Source organism: Delphinus delphis, chromosome 3, assembly GCF_949987515.2.
Source record: "Delphinus delphis chromosome 3, mDelDel1.2, whole genome shotgun sequence".
In the NCBI taxonomy this organism is placed as follows: domain Eukaryota; kingdom Metazoa; phylum Chordata; class Mammalia; order Artiodactyla; family Delphinidae; genus Delphinus; species Delphinus delphis.
In genome coordinates this window covers 63,316,126-63,331,479 of record NC_082685.1, presented here as the reverse complement: position 1 = coordinate 63,331,479, position 15,354 = coordinate 63,316,126, and the positions used below count along the sequence as shown (strand labels likewise).

At 37.4% G+C, this 15,354-nt stretch overlaps 1 protein-coding gene and 1 pseudogene across 1 annotated transcript in view; one reads left to right on the top strand and one right to left on the bottom strand.

The window, feature by feature from the left end:
* KIF3A (kinesin family member 3A) overlaps window positions 1-15,354 on the bottom strand; it is an 82,431-nt gene that overhangs the window by 44,674 nt on the left and 22,403 nt on the right. The window contains exons 3-4 of the mRNA XM_060008869.1: window positions 8,650-8,794; window positions 8,434-8,518 (exon numbers count right to left, since the gene is read on the bottom strand). Coding sequence (XP_059864852.1) covers window positions 8,434-8,518; window positions 8,650-8,794 — 230 coding nt within the window. The remainder of the gene's footprint in view (window positions 1-8,433; window positions 8,519-8,649; window positions 8,795-15,354) is intronic.
* LOC132422100 (14-3-3 protein beta/alpha-like) lies at window positions 12,207-13,005 on the top strand (annotated as a pseudogene).

The window sequence follows — 15,354 nt, the reverse complement described above, 5'->3', positions numbered from 1 at the left end:
TTCAATCTACCTTCTAGAGTAATGAAAAGAAAAATAAACAAATGGGACCAAATTAAAACTTAAAAGCTTTTGCACAGCAAAGGAAACCATAAACAAAATGAAAAGACAACTTACAAAACGGGAGAAAATATTTGCAAACAAAGCGACCGGCAAGGGATCACTCTCCAAAATATACAAACAGCTCATGCAGGTCTATATCAAAAAACAAACAACCCAATCAAAAAATGGGTAGAAGATCTAAATAGACATTTCTCCAAAGAAGACATACAGGATGGCTAAAAAGCACCAAGTATTAGATAAACAAAACACTAATTATTAGAGAAATGCAAATCAAAACTACACAGTATCACCTCACACCAGTCAGAATGGCCATCATCAAAAATTCTACAACCAATTAATGCTGGAGAGGGTGTGGAGAAAAGGGAACTCTCCTACACTGTTGGTGGGAATGTAAATTGGTACAGCCACTATGGAGAACAGTATGAAGCTTCCTTAAAAAACTAAAACATAACTACCATATGATCCACCAATCCCACTCCTGGGTATATATCCAGAGAAAACCATAATTTGAAAAGATATACGCACCCCAATGTTCATTGGAGCACTATTTACAATAGCCAGGACATGGAAGCAACCTAAATGTCCATCGACAGAAGAATGGATAAAGAAGATGTGGTTGGGGCTTCCCTGGTGGCGCAGTGGTTGAGAATCTGCCTGCCAATGCAGGGGACACGGGTTTGAGCCCTGGTCTGGGAAGATCCCACATGCCGCAGAGCAACTAGGCCCGTGAGCCACAACTACTGAGCCTGTGTATCTGGAGCCTGTGCTCCGCAACAAGAGAGGCCATGATAGTGAGAGGCCCGCGCACCGCGATGAAGAGTGGCCCCCGCTTGCCGCAACTAGAGAAAGCCCTCGCACAGAAACAAAGACCCAACACAGCCAAAAATAAATAAATTAATAAAAAAAAGAGGTGGTACATTTATACAATGGAATATTATTCAGCCATTAAAAAGAATGAAATAATGCCATTAGCAGCAACACGGATGAACCTAGAGATTATCATACTAAGTGAAGTCAGTCAGAGAAAGACAAATATCATATATCACTTCTAGGCAGAATCTGTAAAATATGATACAAATGAACTTATTTACAAAATAGAAACAGTCTCACAGACTTAGAAATCAAATTTATGGCTACCAAAGGGTAAAGGTTGGGGGGAAGAATAAATTGGGAGTTTGGGATTGACATATATACACTAATATATTTAAAATAGATAACCAACCAGGACCTACTGTATAGCACAGGGAACTCTACTCAATACTCTGTAATAAGCTAAATGGGAAAAGGATTTGAAAAAGATTAGAATTATATGCATATGTATAATTTAATCACTTTGCTGTACACCTGAAACTAACACAACATTGTAAATCGACTATACTCCAATAAAAATAAAATAAAAAAAGGCAGGACCTTGCGGGACCCTCCCAAGTAAAAAAAAGCCCCTCCACATCCCCCATTTCTTGTTTGTAGAAAAAGGATTTAGTCTCCCAGGCTTTTCCTGAATTCCAAAGAGCAGAGTCAAGCAGTTACAAAGGAAGTGAAGGAATGCAGAAACAAAAGAAAACCAGTCAAAAAACTGCTTTTTATAGCTGAAACAATAGTTCAGGTATAAAACAGAGTCCTAGTTCCTCCTCAAGGAATATATAAAACAATCTCATGTGTATCTTGGAGTTGTTCTGTAGAAACCAAGACCCCCATCCAGGTTGAGGATGATGACTACAGGCAGACCACAAGCACTAGACCTCAGACTGGACTAAACCAGGAGGTTGATGATTAAGATTCCCAAAATATCACCGTTACCTCACCACCAACCAATCAGAAGTCATGCACCCTGCCACACTCACCGCAAATGTTGCCTTTAAAAACCCATCCCTGAAAAAAAGCCATTAGGGAGTTTGAGCCTTCTGAACATGAGCTTGCTTGGTGCCCTGCAATAAAACAGTGTACTTCCTTCAACACAACCCAGTGTCAGTAAATTTGCCTTGCTGTGTGGCACGCAAGCAGACCCAAGTTTGGTTCAGTAACAATTTTGGCGACCATGAAGGGACAGTCATCCTGAGTGGCATCTCACTCATGGTACATCAGCCCTCGGCTGACACTGGCACTCAGATTTTGTCCTGCAGGTGCCTGAGTACTTTTGTCTCAGGGACAGCCCCAAGTGCTTGCCACTAACTAGGCAGCACTGGCCCATGGCATTTTCGATTCACTGGTAAAGGAAACAAGGCTCTGGTCCTTGTGTAAGACGTCTCTGGTACGTGGTGTAACCTCGTGTGTGACAACACCAGGGCATTCTTCCCTACTGGGTTGCCTTGATTGGAATTTTACTTTTTTGTGGGGGAAGGTGTATGACATGGTCATCTTGTTTTGAGCAGAGTACCACTTTAATTGGACTTTCCCTTCTGGATCAAGGAGTCCCTTGGCCATCCAGCACCGCCTGAGCAGTAATTGAGAAACTCCCTGTTAGACCAAGGCTCATCTGCACCCCTGTCTGGAATGGTAGGTAGGAAACTTTCCATTCTCATTCTAGGAAACTGTGACCCTGAGAAGACTCTGGATACTGATCTGCCAGTCTATCTGTTTCTGGTAATAGCAGCTGTGTGAAAGAATAATGGGTAATGAGAGCTCTGTTCTATCTTGTAGTCCCCTAGGGTGGATTTTGCAAAACTGGAAGAACTGCAGCTATGCTCCCATGAAAAGAAAGAGAATGATATTTTACTGTAACACCACATGGCCCCAATATTCCTTAGGCTCTGATGAACAATGGCCCCTCAGTGGTCTTTAGACTATAATACCTACATTCAACTAGAACTGTTTTTTTTGTTGTTGTTGTTGTTGTTTTTTTTTTTTAGAACTGTTTTTTAAAAGGGAAAGAAAATGGGATAAAATTCCTTATGCATAGGCTTTTATGATATTGTATCAAAGTGAGCCTTCTGGAATTAGTTTGACTTTTATCTCGGGTGTCTTAGTACACGAGTTTGAATCCTGTTTTCTCTCTGGTTTTGACCCTCATTAGGGGATCCTGGCCCTGGTTTGGGAGGAGATCCCACCAGGAGGAAAAAAAGGAAATTAAAGGATTAATCGTTCTCAGAGATACCCCTGATATTGACTCTCATTAGAGGGCCTTGGTCTTTACCTTTGTTAGAGAGTCCTGGTAACTTAAATGTGGTCTAGACACTCCTAAAAACTAATAGCTTAAATTCAGTCATGAGTCTGGGTCAGCGCCAGCAAGTTCACCTAGAAATGAGGCACATGAATGTGAGTGAGTGGTATGTATTACTGTCTATTATTGTTATTTGTTTATGAAAGTTAAAAAAAATTGGATGGTAATGCTAGCAAAGAATTTTTATCAAAAACACAGAAATTTAATTTGTATAACAAACAGTTTATAACGCCAAAACAATGAATCTCAATGGCAGCAGTTACTCCCCTGCCCAGAATGTTTTAGAAGTTTGTGGGGGACATTTCTGGTTCACTTGAGGACGCTATTAGTATTCATAGGCAGAGGCCTGGGATACTAAACACCTTGAAATGAAATGGGTCACAGTCAATGAACTGTCCCATGCAACTCTGAAAGTCCTACCAGATATTAACATGGGTGAAAAAATAATTTATAATTACCTGAATCTAAACCCTAACTCTATTGTACATATGAAGACTAAGTGCTTTCCCATGGTAATGATAATAATATAGGAATGCAGGAAAACTGAGGAAAGAACTACTTTATTTTCCTCAGAACTCTACCAAGAGCTAGTTACTATTTTAAAAGACCATGTCATTGACAGTAACACCAATCAAGATGTTTAGATCACCAATACAACATACTTATAATAGTCTGCATTTGTAGCTGCTACAATCATAACGATTATATATGCTTCTGACTACTTCATTATGTCATTGAGTATGATCACATCTAAGCATTTATATATTGAAATACAAGTACTTTATTTTTTAATTAATTTTATTCTTTTATATTATAATAGGGCAGTATATTGATAATTTTTAAATTATGTGTGTAGATAGATTTCATCATCTATGAAATTTATTTCAGATAGTCAAAGGGGCATTACAAGATATATGTTATAAAAAAGGGGCATTGGGTCTAATGTGGTTGAGAACCATTGACAAGACTGTTCCTGAGAATAAATCTGATCTATAATTACTGTTACAAAAATGGAAAATCTGTCCAAATGATTTTTATTCTAATAATCTATGCAATAAAATAATAAACTTTTAAAAGGTAAAAAGCACAGAATTAAAGTATCCATCAAAACCAAAGATGACAACTAGCAAAAATGAAACTTATCTCTATATTTGCTGTCTACACATTATCATTATAGATTAAGTCTTCATTAAGGTCCAACAAACACAAATAATACCTAAGCCTGTAATATACTGCTCCAAAAGCTCAGCTTATATAGTAAACTTAAAAAGAAAAAAAGCTAAAATGTATTGAATACTTTATTACATGTCAATCAATGATTTTAAAACTTTGTATTAATTTGTTAATGTTGGCAATAATCCTATAAAGTAGATACTTTTATGATTTCCATTTTCATGTGGCAAAGCTAAGGCTCATAGAGGGTAAGTAACTTGCTTAAGAACTCAGAGCCAGAATTCAAGCTAAGATGGTAAAACCTCAGAAATCACCCTTTAATCCTTAATCCACCTACCTGCGACATGAGCAAGTCAGGAAACCCCTCTAGGTTTCATTTTTTTACAATAACAAAACTGAACTGCTAAAAGATTAAATGAAATAAAGTATGTGCTACTACCACAATTTACTGTACTGAATGCCTACTGCCACATTATAAAAGCTTAGTAATAGTAGCTGCTGTTGTTCTAAGTGTATTCTACGCCATTCTACAATGGTGACTACTCTTACCATTATTCTCTAATTATTTTACTGACAATGCAGTTTCTATCAAAATTCCAATGTTAATATTTTAAAGGCTAACCATTTGTCTCATACACTAAACCTAGTGTCTCATACACTATATTAATATATTTGGCAATAGTTACTAATCATTTACCACATGACTCAGCAACCCTGCTTCAGGAATTTATCCTCAGATATACTTGCACATGTATGAAATGCTGTATGTACAAGGCTATTTAGCACAGAATTGTGTGTAACAGCAAAAGATCTTAAACAACCCAAGTGTTCATCAACAGAGGGCTGGCTAAATAAATTAAAATTATGTGCATACAAAGGATATTATGAAACTTTAAAAAAAAAAAGGAATGAGGAAGCTTTCTCTGTACTGATGTGGAAAAATTGCCACAATCCATTGTTCAATGAAAAAAGCAAAGTGCAATGAGGGGAAAATAGTCTTTTCAATAAATGGTGCTGAGACAACTGGATATTCCATAGGCAAAAGTGAAGTTGGTCCTCTACCTCACATGGTACATAAAAAATTAACTCAAAATGAATCAAAGACATAAATATAAGAGCTAAAACTATAAAACTCTTAGAAGAAAACACAGGCATACATCTTCATGACCTTGGATGAAGCAATGATTTCCTAGATACTACACCAAAAAGCACAAGCAACAAAACTTAATACAGATAAACCAGACATGATGAAAATTTTAAATTTTTATGCTCCAAAGGACACCATCAAGATAGTGAAAAGACAATCCCACAGATGGGAGAATATTTTTGTAAATCCATATATCTGTTAACAAACTTGTATCTAGAATATATAAAGAATTATTACAACTCAATAACAAAAAGACAAAGACCCAATTAAAAATGAGCAATGGATCCAAACTGAAATTTATCCAAAGAAGATACACAAATGGCGTGAAAAGATATTCATCATCATTAGCCATCAGGGAAATGAAAATCAAGCCCACAAATGAGATACCACTTTATACCCTCTAAAATGGCTATAAAAAAGACAGATAATAATAAGTGTTGATGAGGATGTAGAGAAACTGGACTCCTCTTACATTGCTGATAGGAATGTAAAATGGTACAACCACTGTGGGAAACAGTCTGGCAGTTCCTAAAAATACAGTTACCACATTATCTAACGATTACATTCACTGATATATAACCAAGAGAACTGAAAAAATATACAGTTCAAAGATATTGCAGGTTCAGTTCCAGACCACCGTAATAAACTTAGTACCATGAATTTTTTGGTTACTCATTGCATATAAAAGTTACGTTTACACTATACTGTAGTCTATTAAGTGTGCAACAGCATTATGTTTAAAAAAATGTATGTACCTTAATTTCAAAATACTTCATTGCTAAAAAATGCTAACATCACCTGAGTCTTCAGTGAGTCATAATTTTTTTGCTGGTGGAGAGTTTAAAATATTGCAAGAATTACCAAAATGTGGCACAGAGACATGAAGTAAGTAAATGCTGCTGGAAAAATGAAGCTGAACAGATCTGTTTGATGCAGGTTGCCACAAACCTTCATTTTGTAAAAAACACAGTATCTGCAAAGCATAATAAAGTGAAGCACCATAAAACGAGGTATGCGTGTATTCATATAAAAACATGTACAGCTGTTAAAACAAAACAAAAACATGAAATACTGATTCATGCTACAACATGGGTGAATCTTGAAAACATTATACTAAGTGAAAGAAGCCAGACATAAAAGACCACAATTGTATGATTCCATTTAAATGAAATGGCCAGAATAGGCAAGTCCATAGAGACAAAAAGTAAATTATGGGTTACCAGGAGGGAGAGGGGGAATGGTGAGTGGCTCCTAATGGCCATGGAGTTTCTTTCTGGAGTAATGAAAATGTTCTAGAATTAGATAGTGGTGATGGTTGCATAACTTTCTGAATATACTAAGAATCACTAAATTGTACACTTTAAAAGGATGAATATTATGCTATGTAAATTATATCTCAATTAAAAAATAATGAATGTGAATCAGCTATACTTGTCAGTTAAAACCATAATGTACCAATTCACAAATTTTGTGATTATCTGACATTTATGCATATAATCTCACAGTTCCCTTTTCTAAGATGCTGGATGAAAGTAGTCTTTAGTGCTAATCTATTACCCAGAAGTATACAAACTAGAGTTTCTCAATCAGAAAGTGTGGTTTTTCCTTCAGGTAAAAGAAAGACTGAAAACACAAGTATTCATGACTACATTCATGATTAGTCTTAATACCTATATTTTTGACACTTTAAAAACTTCTGACTTAAAATAAATTCTGGAGTACTCTCAGGCATTCATACCAGAGAATGAAAATTTACATTTGCAAAAAAATCTGTGTTAATATTCATAGTGGCCTTACTCATAATAGCCCAAAACTGTATACAGCCCAGATGTCCTTCAACAGGTGAATGGTTAAATACGCCATGCAATATTACTCAGTAATAAAAATGAATGAACAATCGATACATGCAACAACTTGGATGAATCTCTAGGGAGTTATGCCAAGTGAAAAAAGACAATTCCAAAAGGTTACATATTGTATGTTTATATTTACATAACATTTTGAAATGACAAAACTGTAGAAATGGAAAGTAGATCAGGGGTTGTCCGGGGTTAGGGATGGGGACAGAGGGGAGTGGTCACAGGAGAGGTGGACGTGGTTATAAAAGGGCAACATAAGGCATATCTGAGATGTTTAGTACCTTGCTGTGGTAGTGGATATACCAATCTCCACATGATAAAACAGTATACAACACAAATGACTACAAGAAAAACTGGGGGCATTTGAATGAGATCTGTGGATTGCATCAAGGTCAATATCATGGTTGTGATATTACATTATAGCTTTGTAAAATGTTACCACTGGGGAAAACTGTGTGAAGGGTAATCTCTCTGTATTATTTCTTACAACTGCATATGAATTTACACTTATCTCAATAAAAAATTTAATTAAAAAAATGATGCGGGGCTTCCCTGGTGGCGCAGTGGTTGAGAGTCCGCCTGCCGATGCAGCGGACGTGGGTTTGTGCCCCGGTCCGGGAAGATCCCACATGCTGCGGAGCAGCTGGGCCCATGAACCATGGCCGCTGAGCCTGTGCGTCCGGAGCCTGTGCTCCGCAACGGGAGAGGCCTGCGTACCAAAAAAAAAAAAAAAAAGGTGCATATCAATGTATACAGTGTCCTACTTTTGGAGTAAAAATAAAATTGTATTTGTTTGTATTTACATAAAGAACACTGAAAGGATACTGAAAGTGGTTATCTTAGGGTGGGGAGAAATGAGGTAGGAACAAGACTTTCCAATGCATAAATGTTTAAAATACTTTTATTTTTGTACTATGTTATATTACACGGTCAAAAAATAAGTAAAATATTTAAAGTAACTTTGTTCAAAAAAGAGCTTAATTTACTACACATTCTAATGCTTTGGAAAATGCTCCAATTTCAATTATCCATACCTCTAACCTCTGTGTCTGATCCTTGCCCAAAAGGTCACGAACTTCTTCATTATATATTTCCAAATAAGACACTCGAACCAAAAATCTGTAATAAAACATCATTAAAAAAAAACAGTGAAATATTAGAACAGTTTTTTAAATGTGTTTATAAAATTTATACGTCTTTCTTATGCTTGTACTTCTCAATATTAGAAAATATTAAGAATTCTCTTTTACCTTGTATCACCCTCTGCTTTTGCAATATGACCAAATATGTGAGCAAATGAATTTGGAATGATTCCTCTAAGTTCAGGAACAGCTCGAACACCTTCCATGGTAAAAGTTTTACCTGTTCCAGTTTGTCCATATGCAAAAATAGTCCCTGAAAATGATGAAGAGAATCAATCACTTCACAGAGTCATGCTACAGACCAATAGCTCTTAAAATTAATTCCTTTGACACCGTGATGCAATTTCTAGCCTGGACTTAAAATTTATTCTTGTACAAATTTCACCTTTATTATCAGCAATTACAAGATGTACTGTATGCCACATGAGCATAGCACTGTTAAAGAACTAGAGTCAATGAAATAAATACAAAATCTGATACTTTAGCTAATCATAAGAAATTTCTTAAAATGTGTATATTAATTACTTAATGTGGACGTTAAATTGGAGAAGGTAGTATAATTACAGCAAGAGAACACAGGTTCTAGAATAGAAAGACCTCAACGTGAATCCACACATCTGCCATTTTTCAGAGACTTGACCTTAGAAAGTATATACCCAGAGATTATCTCCTCAATGGCAAAATGGGGATAAGAATGAATACTCTAGGGAGGGAGGGAGACGCAAGAGGGAAGAGATACGGGAACATACGTATATGTATAACTGATTCATTTTGTTATAAAGCAGAAACTAACACACCATTGTAAAGCAATTATACCCCAATAAAGATGTTTTAAAAAAAAAAGAATGAATACTCTACATTGATAGTAAGAACCAAATGAAACAATTTACTTCAAGTGACCAACATGACGCCTGGCAAATGGTAGTTTTTTTCTTCTTATTCCTAAAATAAGTACATTATTTCGAAATAAAATGTTTTAAGTAACAGTTGTAAGGAATAGGGGGAATTAACAAAAAAAGGTGACAATACAATTATTATAAGTGATTACAGATACAGCTTAAAATTTTCTAAATAGCCAAATTCATTCACTCAACAAATACTACACACCTGTGTCTGGCATTGTGCTAGGCACCGGGGACACAATGACAAACAAGACAAACACAATCTTTAATCTTATGCTATGTCATCTTGGGGAGGACATACTAGCCAAATAATTATAAGCAGGATGAGTGTTGGGAAATGAGAAACACGGAGTTCTAGATGAGAGTAAGGGACATAATCTGGGCAGAACTGATGAAGGAGGAAAGGGGAAGAGGTCAGGGAAGGCTTTCCAGAAGAGGTAAGGTTTAAGATACGATCTGATATATAAGCAAGAGTTAGATAGGAACAGAGTGGACAGCCAGAGGCAAAAAAGAGAATGGAGATTTTGAAGAAATGTAATGAGACCAGAATGGAAGAAACAGAGATGGAAAAGGACAGTGGATGCAGATACAGCTAAAGAAATTAACAGGGGCCTAATCACGCAGGACGATGAAGAACATCTTAAGGCTTTTAGAGCTTATGCTAAAAACAAAGTGAAGCCATAGAATGATTTTTCAGAGGAGTGACATCATAGTCACTTTGGCTATACTGTATACGAAGAATTGGAAGAAAGCAAGAGGAGACGTGAAGAAATAAGTTAGAGGGCTGAAGTAGTCAGCCAGATGAGAGATGGTGCTGACAATAAATAGAAGGGGATGAGAAAGGTAGAAGGATTTCAGAGATATTTAACAGTAGGATGTCAGAGATATTTAACAGTTAGAATCAAGAGGACCTGGAAAATAGTCATAAGGGGACCAGGGAAAAGGAAGAATTGAGGGTGACTTTCAATTTCTGGCTTGACCAAAGGGATGTATGGCTACGCCATGTACTGAGATGGTGAACAACACTAGAAGAAATAACAGTTTGAAAGGGAAGATCGTGAATTTAGTTTGGGGGTACTGAGCTTTAAGTCTACGATACACCCAAATGGATGTGTCAAGCAAGCAGGAGGATGGATGAGATTCATTTGCCACTGAAGCCATGGAGGTGGATGAGATTTCCTCAGGAGACAGTATAGTATGAGAAGATAGCCTAGAAAGTGACAGCATAAATGAAAAACGTTTCTCAACTACTACCACTCTATTCAGTTAACAACAACTTCTCGTCATTTTTGGACTTTCTATGAAAATAAATTAATCACAACAGAAACCATTTTTATACATGGGAATAATTAAAAAGTCTTAATTTTTTTCTAACTCACTAAATATTTCAAACTCTTGCGTTAAGAATATAACTTACTGCATTCCAAGGAGCTGAAAATATCATGAACTCATATACTGCATTTTAGAAAAGACACCACAGCTACCACTTACTGATCATTTGCTAGGTGCTATGTCATGTACTTTACATGCATTCCTATTTAATTTTCACCCCAATCCTAAAAGCTAGGCAATGTTTATATTCCCACAGTTTAGTTGAGGAAACAAAGGTTGAGTTACTTGCTCAATGACATAATAAGTGGTAGAAGCAAGATCTGAACACACTCCAGTTGGCTCCATAGCCCATGTTTTTTACCAGTATGTAATGACCAAAAAGAAATTTGAGCTCAAAATTAATACCTAATGCAATTTCTATGAATGCATTAAATATATGAATATTACTAATTTAAAAAGGATATTAAGTAACTAGAGAAAGAAGAACAAATAAAACCCAAAGTTAGTAGAAGGAAAAAATCATAAAGATCAAAGCAGAAATAAATGAAACAGAGAGAAACAAAATAGAAAAGATCAATCAAACTAAAAACTGGTTCCTCTGAAAAGATAAACAAAATTGATAAACCTGTAGCCAGACTCAACAAGAAAAAAAGGGAGAGGGCTCAAATCAATAAAATTAGAAATGAAAAAAGAGAAGTTACAATGGACACCACAGAAATACAAAGGATTATAAGAGACTACTATAAGCAACTATATGTCAATAAATGGTCAATCTAGAAGAAATGGATAAACATATAACCTTCCAAGACTGAACCAGGAAGAAACAGAAAATATGAACAGACCAATCACAAGTACTGAAATCAAAACTGATTTTAAAACTGCCAACAAACAAAAGTCCAGGACCCGATGGCTTCACAGGTGAATTCTACCATACATTTAGAGAAAAGTTAACACCTATCCTTCTGAAACTCTTCCCAAAAATCGCAGAGGAAGGAACACTCCCAAACTCATTCTATGAGGCCACCATCACCCTGACACCAAAACCAAACAAAGATACCACAAAAAAAAGAAATAGGCCAATATCACTGATGAACATAGATGCAAAAATCCTCGACAAAATACTAGTAAACTGAATCCAACGATACATTAAAAGGATCATGAGCCACGATCAAGTGGGATTTATCCCCGGGATGCAAGGATTCTTCAACATCCACAAATCAATCAGTGTGATACACACATTAATAAACTGAAGAATAAAAACCATATGATCAGCCGCCGATTCCGGAGCCGAGGTCGCCACTGCAGCCACCGATTCTGCCGCCGCCGCCGCCACCACTGCAGCCACCGCTGGAGTAATGGGCTTGGGAAGGAAGCGGTCACCACGCCCGGAGCTCCGCTAGTGTCTTTGTCCCCTGCAGTCCTCCCACAGGAATGACCATGGATAAAAGTGAGCTGGTACAGAAAGGCAAACTCGCCGAGCAGGCAGAGCGCTACGATGACATGGCTGCGGCCGTGAAGGCAGTCATGGAGCAGGGGCACGAGCTCTCAAATGAGGAGAGGAAACTGCTGTCTGTTGTTTACAAGAACATGGTCGGTGCCCACCGTTCTTCCTGGCGTGTCATCTCCAGCATCAAACAGAAAACAGAGAGGAACGAGAAGAAGCAGCAGATGTGCAAAGAATACCGTGAGAAGATCAAGGCAGAGCTGCAGGACATCTGCAACAATGTTCTGGAGCTGTTGGACAAGTACCTTATTCCCAATGCTACACAACCAGAAAGTAAGGTGTTCTACTTGAAAAGGAAAGGCGATTATTTTAGATATCTTTCTGAGGTGGCATCTAGAGACAATAAACAAACCACTGTGTCAAACTCCCAGCAGGCTTACCAGGAAGCATTTGAAATTAGTAAGAAAGAAATGCAGCCTACACACCCAATTCAACTGAGCCTGGCACTTAAGTTCTCCATCTTTTACTACGAGATTCTACACTCTCCTGAAAAGGCTTGCAGCCTGGCAAAAACAGCATTTGATTAAGCGATTGCTGAATTGGACACACTGAATGAAGAGTCTTACAAAGACAGCATCCTGATCATGCAGTTGCTTAGGGACAATCTCACTCTGTGGACGTCGGAAAACCAGGGAGACGAAGGAGATGCTGGGGAGGGAGAGAACTAATGTCTGTCATGCCCTGTGATCTCTTCAGTGTCACTCTGTACCCTCCACGTATATCCTTTTGTGCAATTAAAAAACAAAAAGAATCATACGTCAACTTTCAGTTTTTCACAGCCTCAGTCTAGCAAAAATGGTCCATGGGATAAGCAGCTGGTATTTGTATCTAAAACTCAGATTGGTCACATAAATGCCATGGCATTCTGAAGTTTTGATTTGGATTAACATTGACAGGAATACTGTGTGTTTAATTTTTTAAAAAAACAATACTGTGATTATGGGGTTTTGTAATTTAGCAGCACTCTTACTGGTAGAAAACAAAATAGACATGAATTATGTGTAACTTTTTGGAAAGTTTAATTCAATTCAAAACAGTCACTGAAATACAGTTCCATTGTAAAGTTGTACAGAAAGTTATAGAGATTATATTGTGACACTGGGACTTGGAGTGAGAAACCTCTAGTTTGGCATTCGAGTTTCATGGTAATTCACAGTGATTCTACCTGTTCTGTTCAGGGCTTGTAGACACTTGACCCATTGGGGCTGCTGCCACTCAAAAGTTCATGACTGCGGATGGCCACAGTGTCTTCCTCTGAGGAAAGTTGAAGCCAGAAATTAACATTCTTGGTGGCAGATAACTGGGTTATGACACCATGCAAAGGTCCAGTGCTCATAGACCACACGCGACTCCAACCCCTTTCCTACAGCAGCATGTTACTGACTGGCAGCTTGCGCTTCCGTAGTGGAATCTGTTTTCCCTGTAACCACGAGCTCAAGAAGGAAAAAAAAAGCCATGTATCTTACTACTGGCCTTATCTGTTTCCTGGGTAACACCTCTAAGAATAATGTTCTGCAGAGACTGCCTTTCACTTGAGGAGTAAGTACTCAGTCTTTGGGTTCTTCCTAGCTCGGGGCTTTAAAATTTTGAAATCTAAACATTCTTTCCCACTGTCCTTTTTGACTACTGATTTTGGTTTTCTCTTCTCTCTCTAAATTTGTCCTTCTTCTTCCTTACATTTTCTTCTTTGTGCATTCTCTTTGCCTTTTGTTCACGGTTTAGTACTAGATGAGCGGGACAGGGGGCCTGGAGGGGGTGAGGGATGTTGGTGAGTACTTCAGTGAGCCAGCCTTGCTACAGAGAGTTGAAAAGAGCTTCCTGCATCTCAGCTCTGTCTTCTTCCAGTTCTCAGAACGGTGGTTGCTCTTCAGTCACACCAAGATCTGACTCAAAAACGTATTTTTAAATATCCATGGTTTCTCCTTATATTGCAGCCAGACCTGATAATGCTTGTTAGCACCTGTCACCAGCTCTCCCAAGTGTATCCATCCCATCAAGCTCACAGACACGTTTCAACAAGACCCTATAATGCAGGGAAGTTGCATGAACACTGTGATGGGGAGAGTTGGGAATAGCCAGGCCTAGCAGTCTCACAGTATCCCCCTCCCTCCCCTGAACATTTCCCATAGCCATAGTGTCCATCTGTTTGTCCATCTGCTGAAATGAGAAACATTCATGCACTGATTTCAAACAAACCAAAAGGGAAAAAAAGAAAAAATCCCTCTTCTTTCTAGCTGAACAAAAATGTGCAGTTAATACTTGGCACTTGAAAACACAGTAGTGAATGTAGAACGAGCCTGTCTGTATACCTGGTAGCTCTCTCTCGCTTTTTCCTCACCAGTATTCTGCCTCATGTTTGCTTCTGTGATGGTTATATTGCCTAGCAAGCACACCTGTAGGTGTGAAAATAGTATAGCAAAAAAGAAAAAACCCTGGTTATTGATGTACTCGATCTGTGTATGTCTTTTAAACAGTTCTAGTTTCCACCTTACACGAATAAACAGGAAAACTGTAAAAACTCAAAAGTGAAAAAAAAAATTTTATCAGTTAAAAAAAAACATATGATCATCTCAACAGATGCAGAGAAAGCTTTTGACAAAATTCAAAACCCATTTATGATAAAAACTCTCCAGAAGTCGGCACAGAGAGAACTTACCTCAACATAATAAAGGCCATGTATAACAAACCCACAGCTAACATCATTCTCGACAGTGAAAAGCTAAAAGAACTTCCTCTAAAATCAGGAACAAGACAAGGATGCCCACTCTGACCACTTTTTTCAACACAGTTTTGGAAGTCTTAGCCACGGCAATCACAGAAGAAAAATAAATAAAAGGAATCCAAATTGGAAAAGAAGAAGTAAAACTGTCACTGTTTGCAGATGACATGATACTATACATAAAAAATCCTAAAGATGCTACCAGAAAACTACTAGAGCTCATCAATGAATTCAGTAAAGTTGCAGGATACAAAATTAATATGTGGAAATCTTGCATTTCTACACACTAACAATGAAAGATCAGAAAGAGAAATTAAGGAAACAATCCCATTTACCATCACATCAAAAAGAATAAA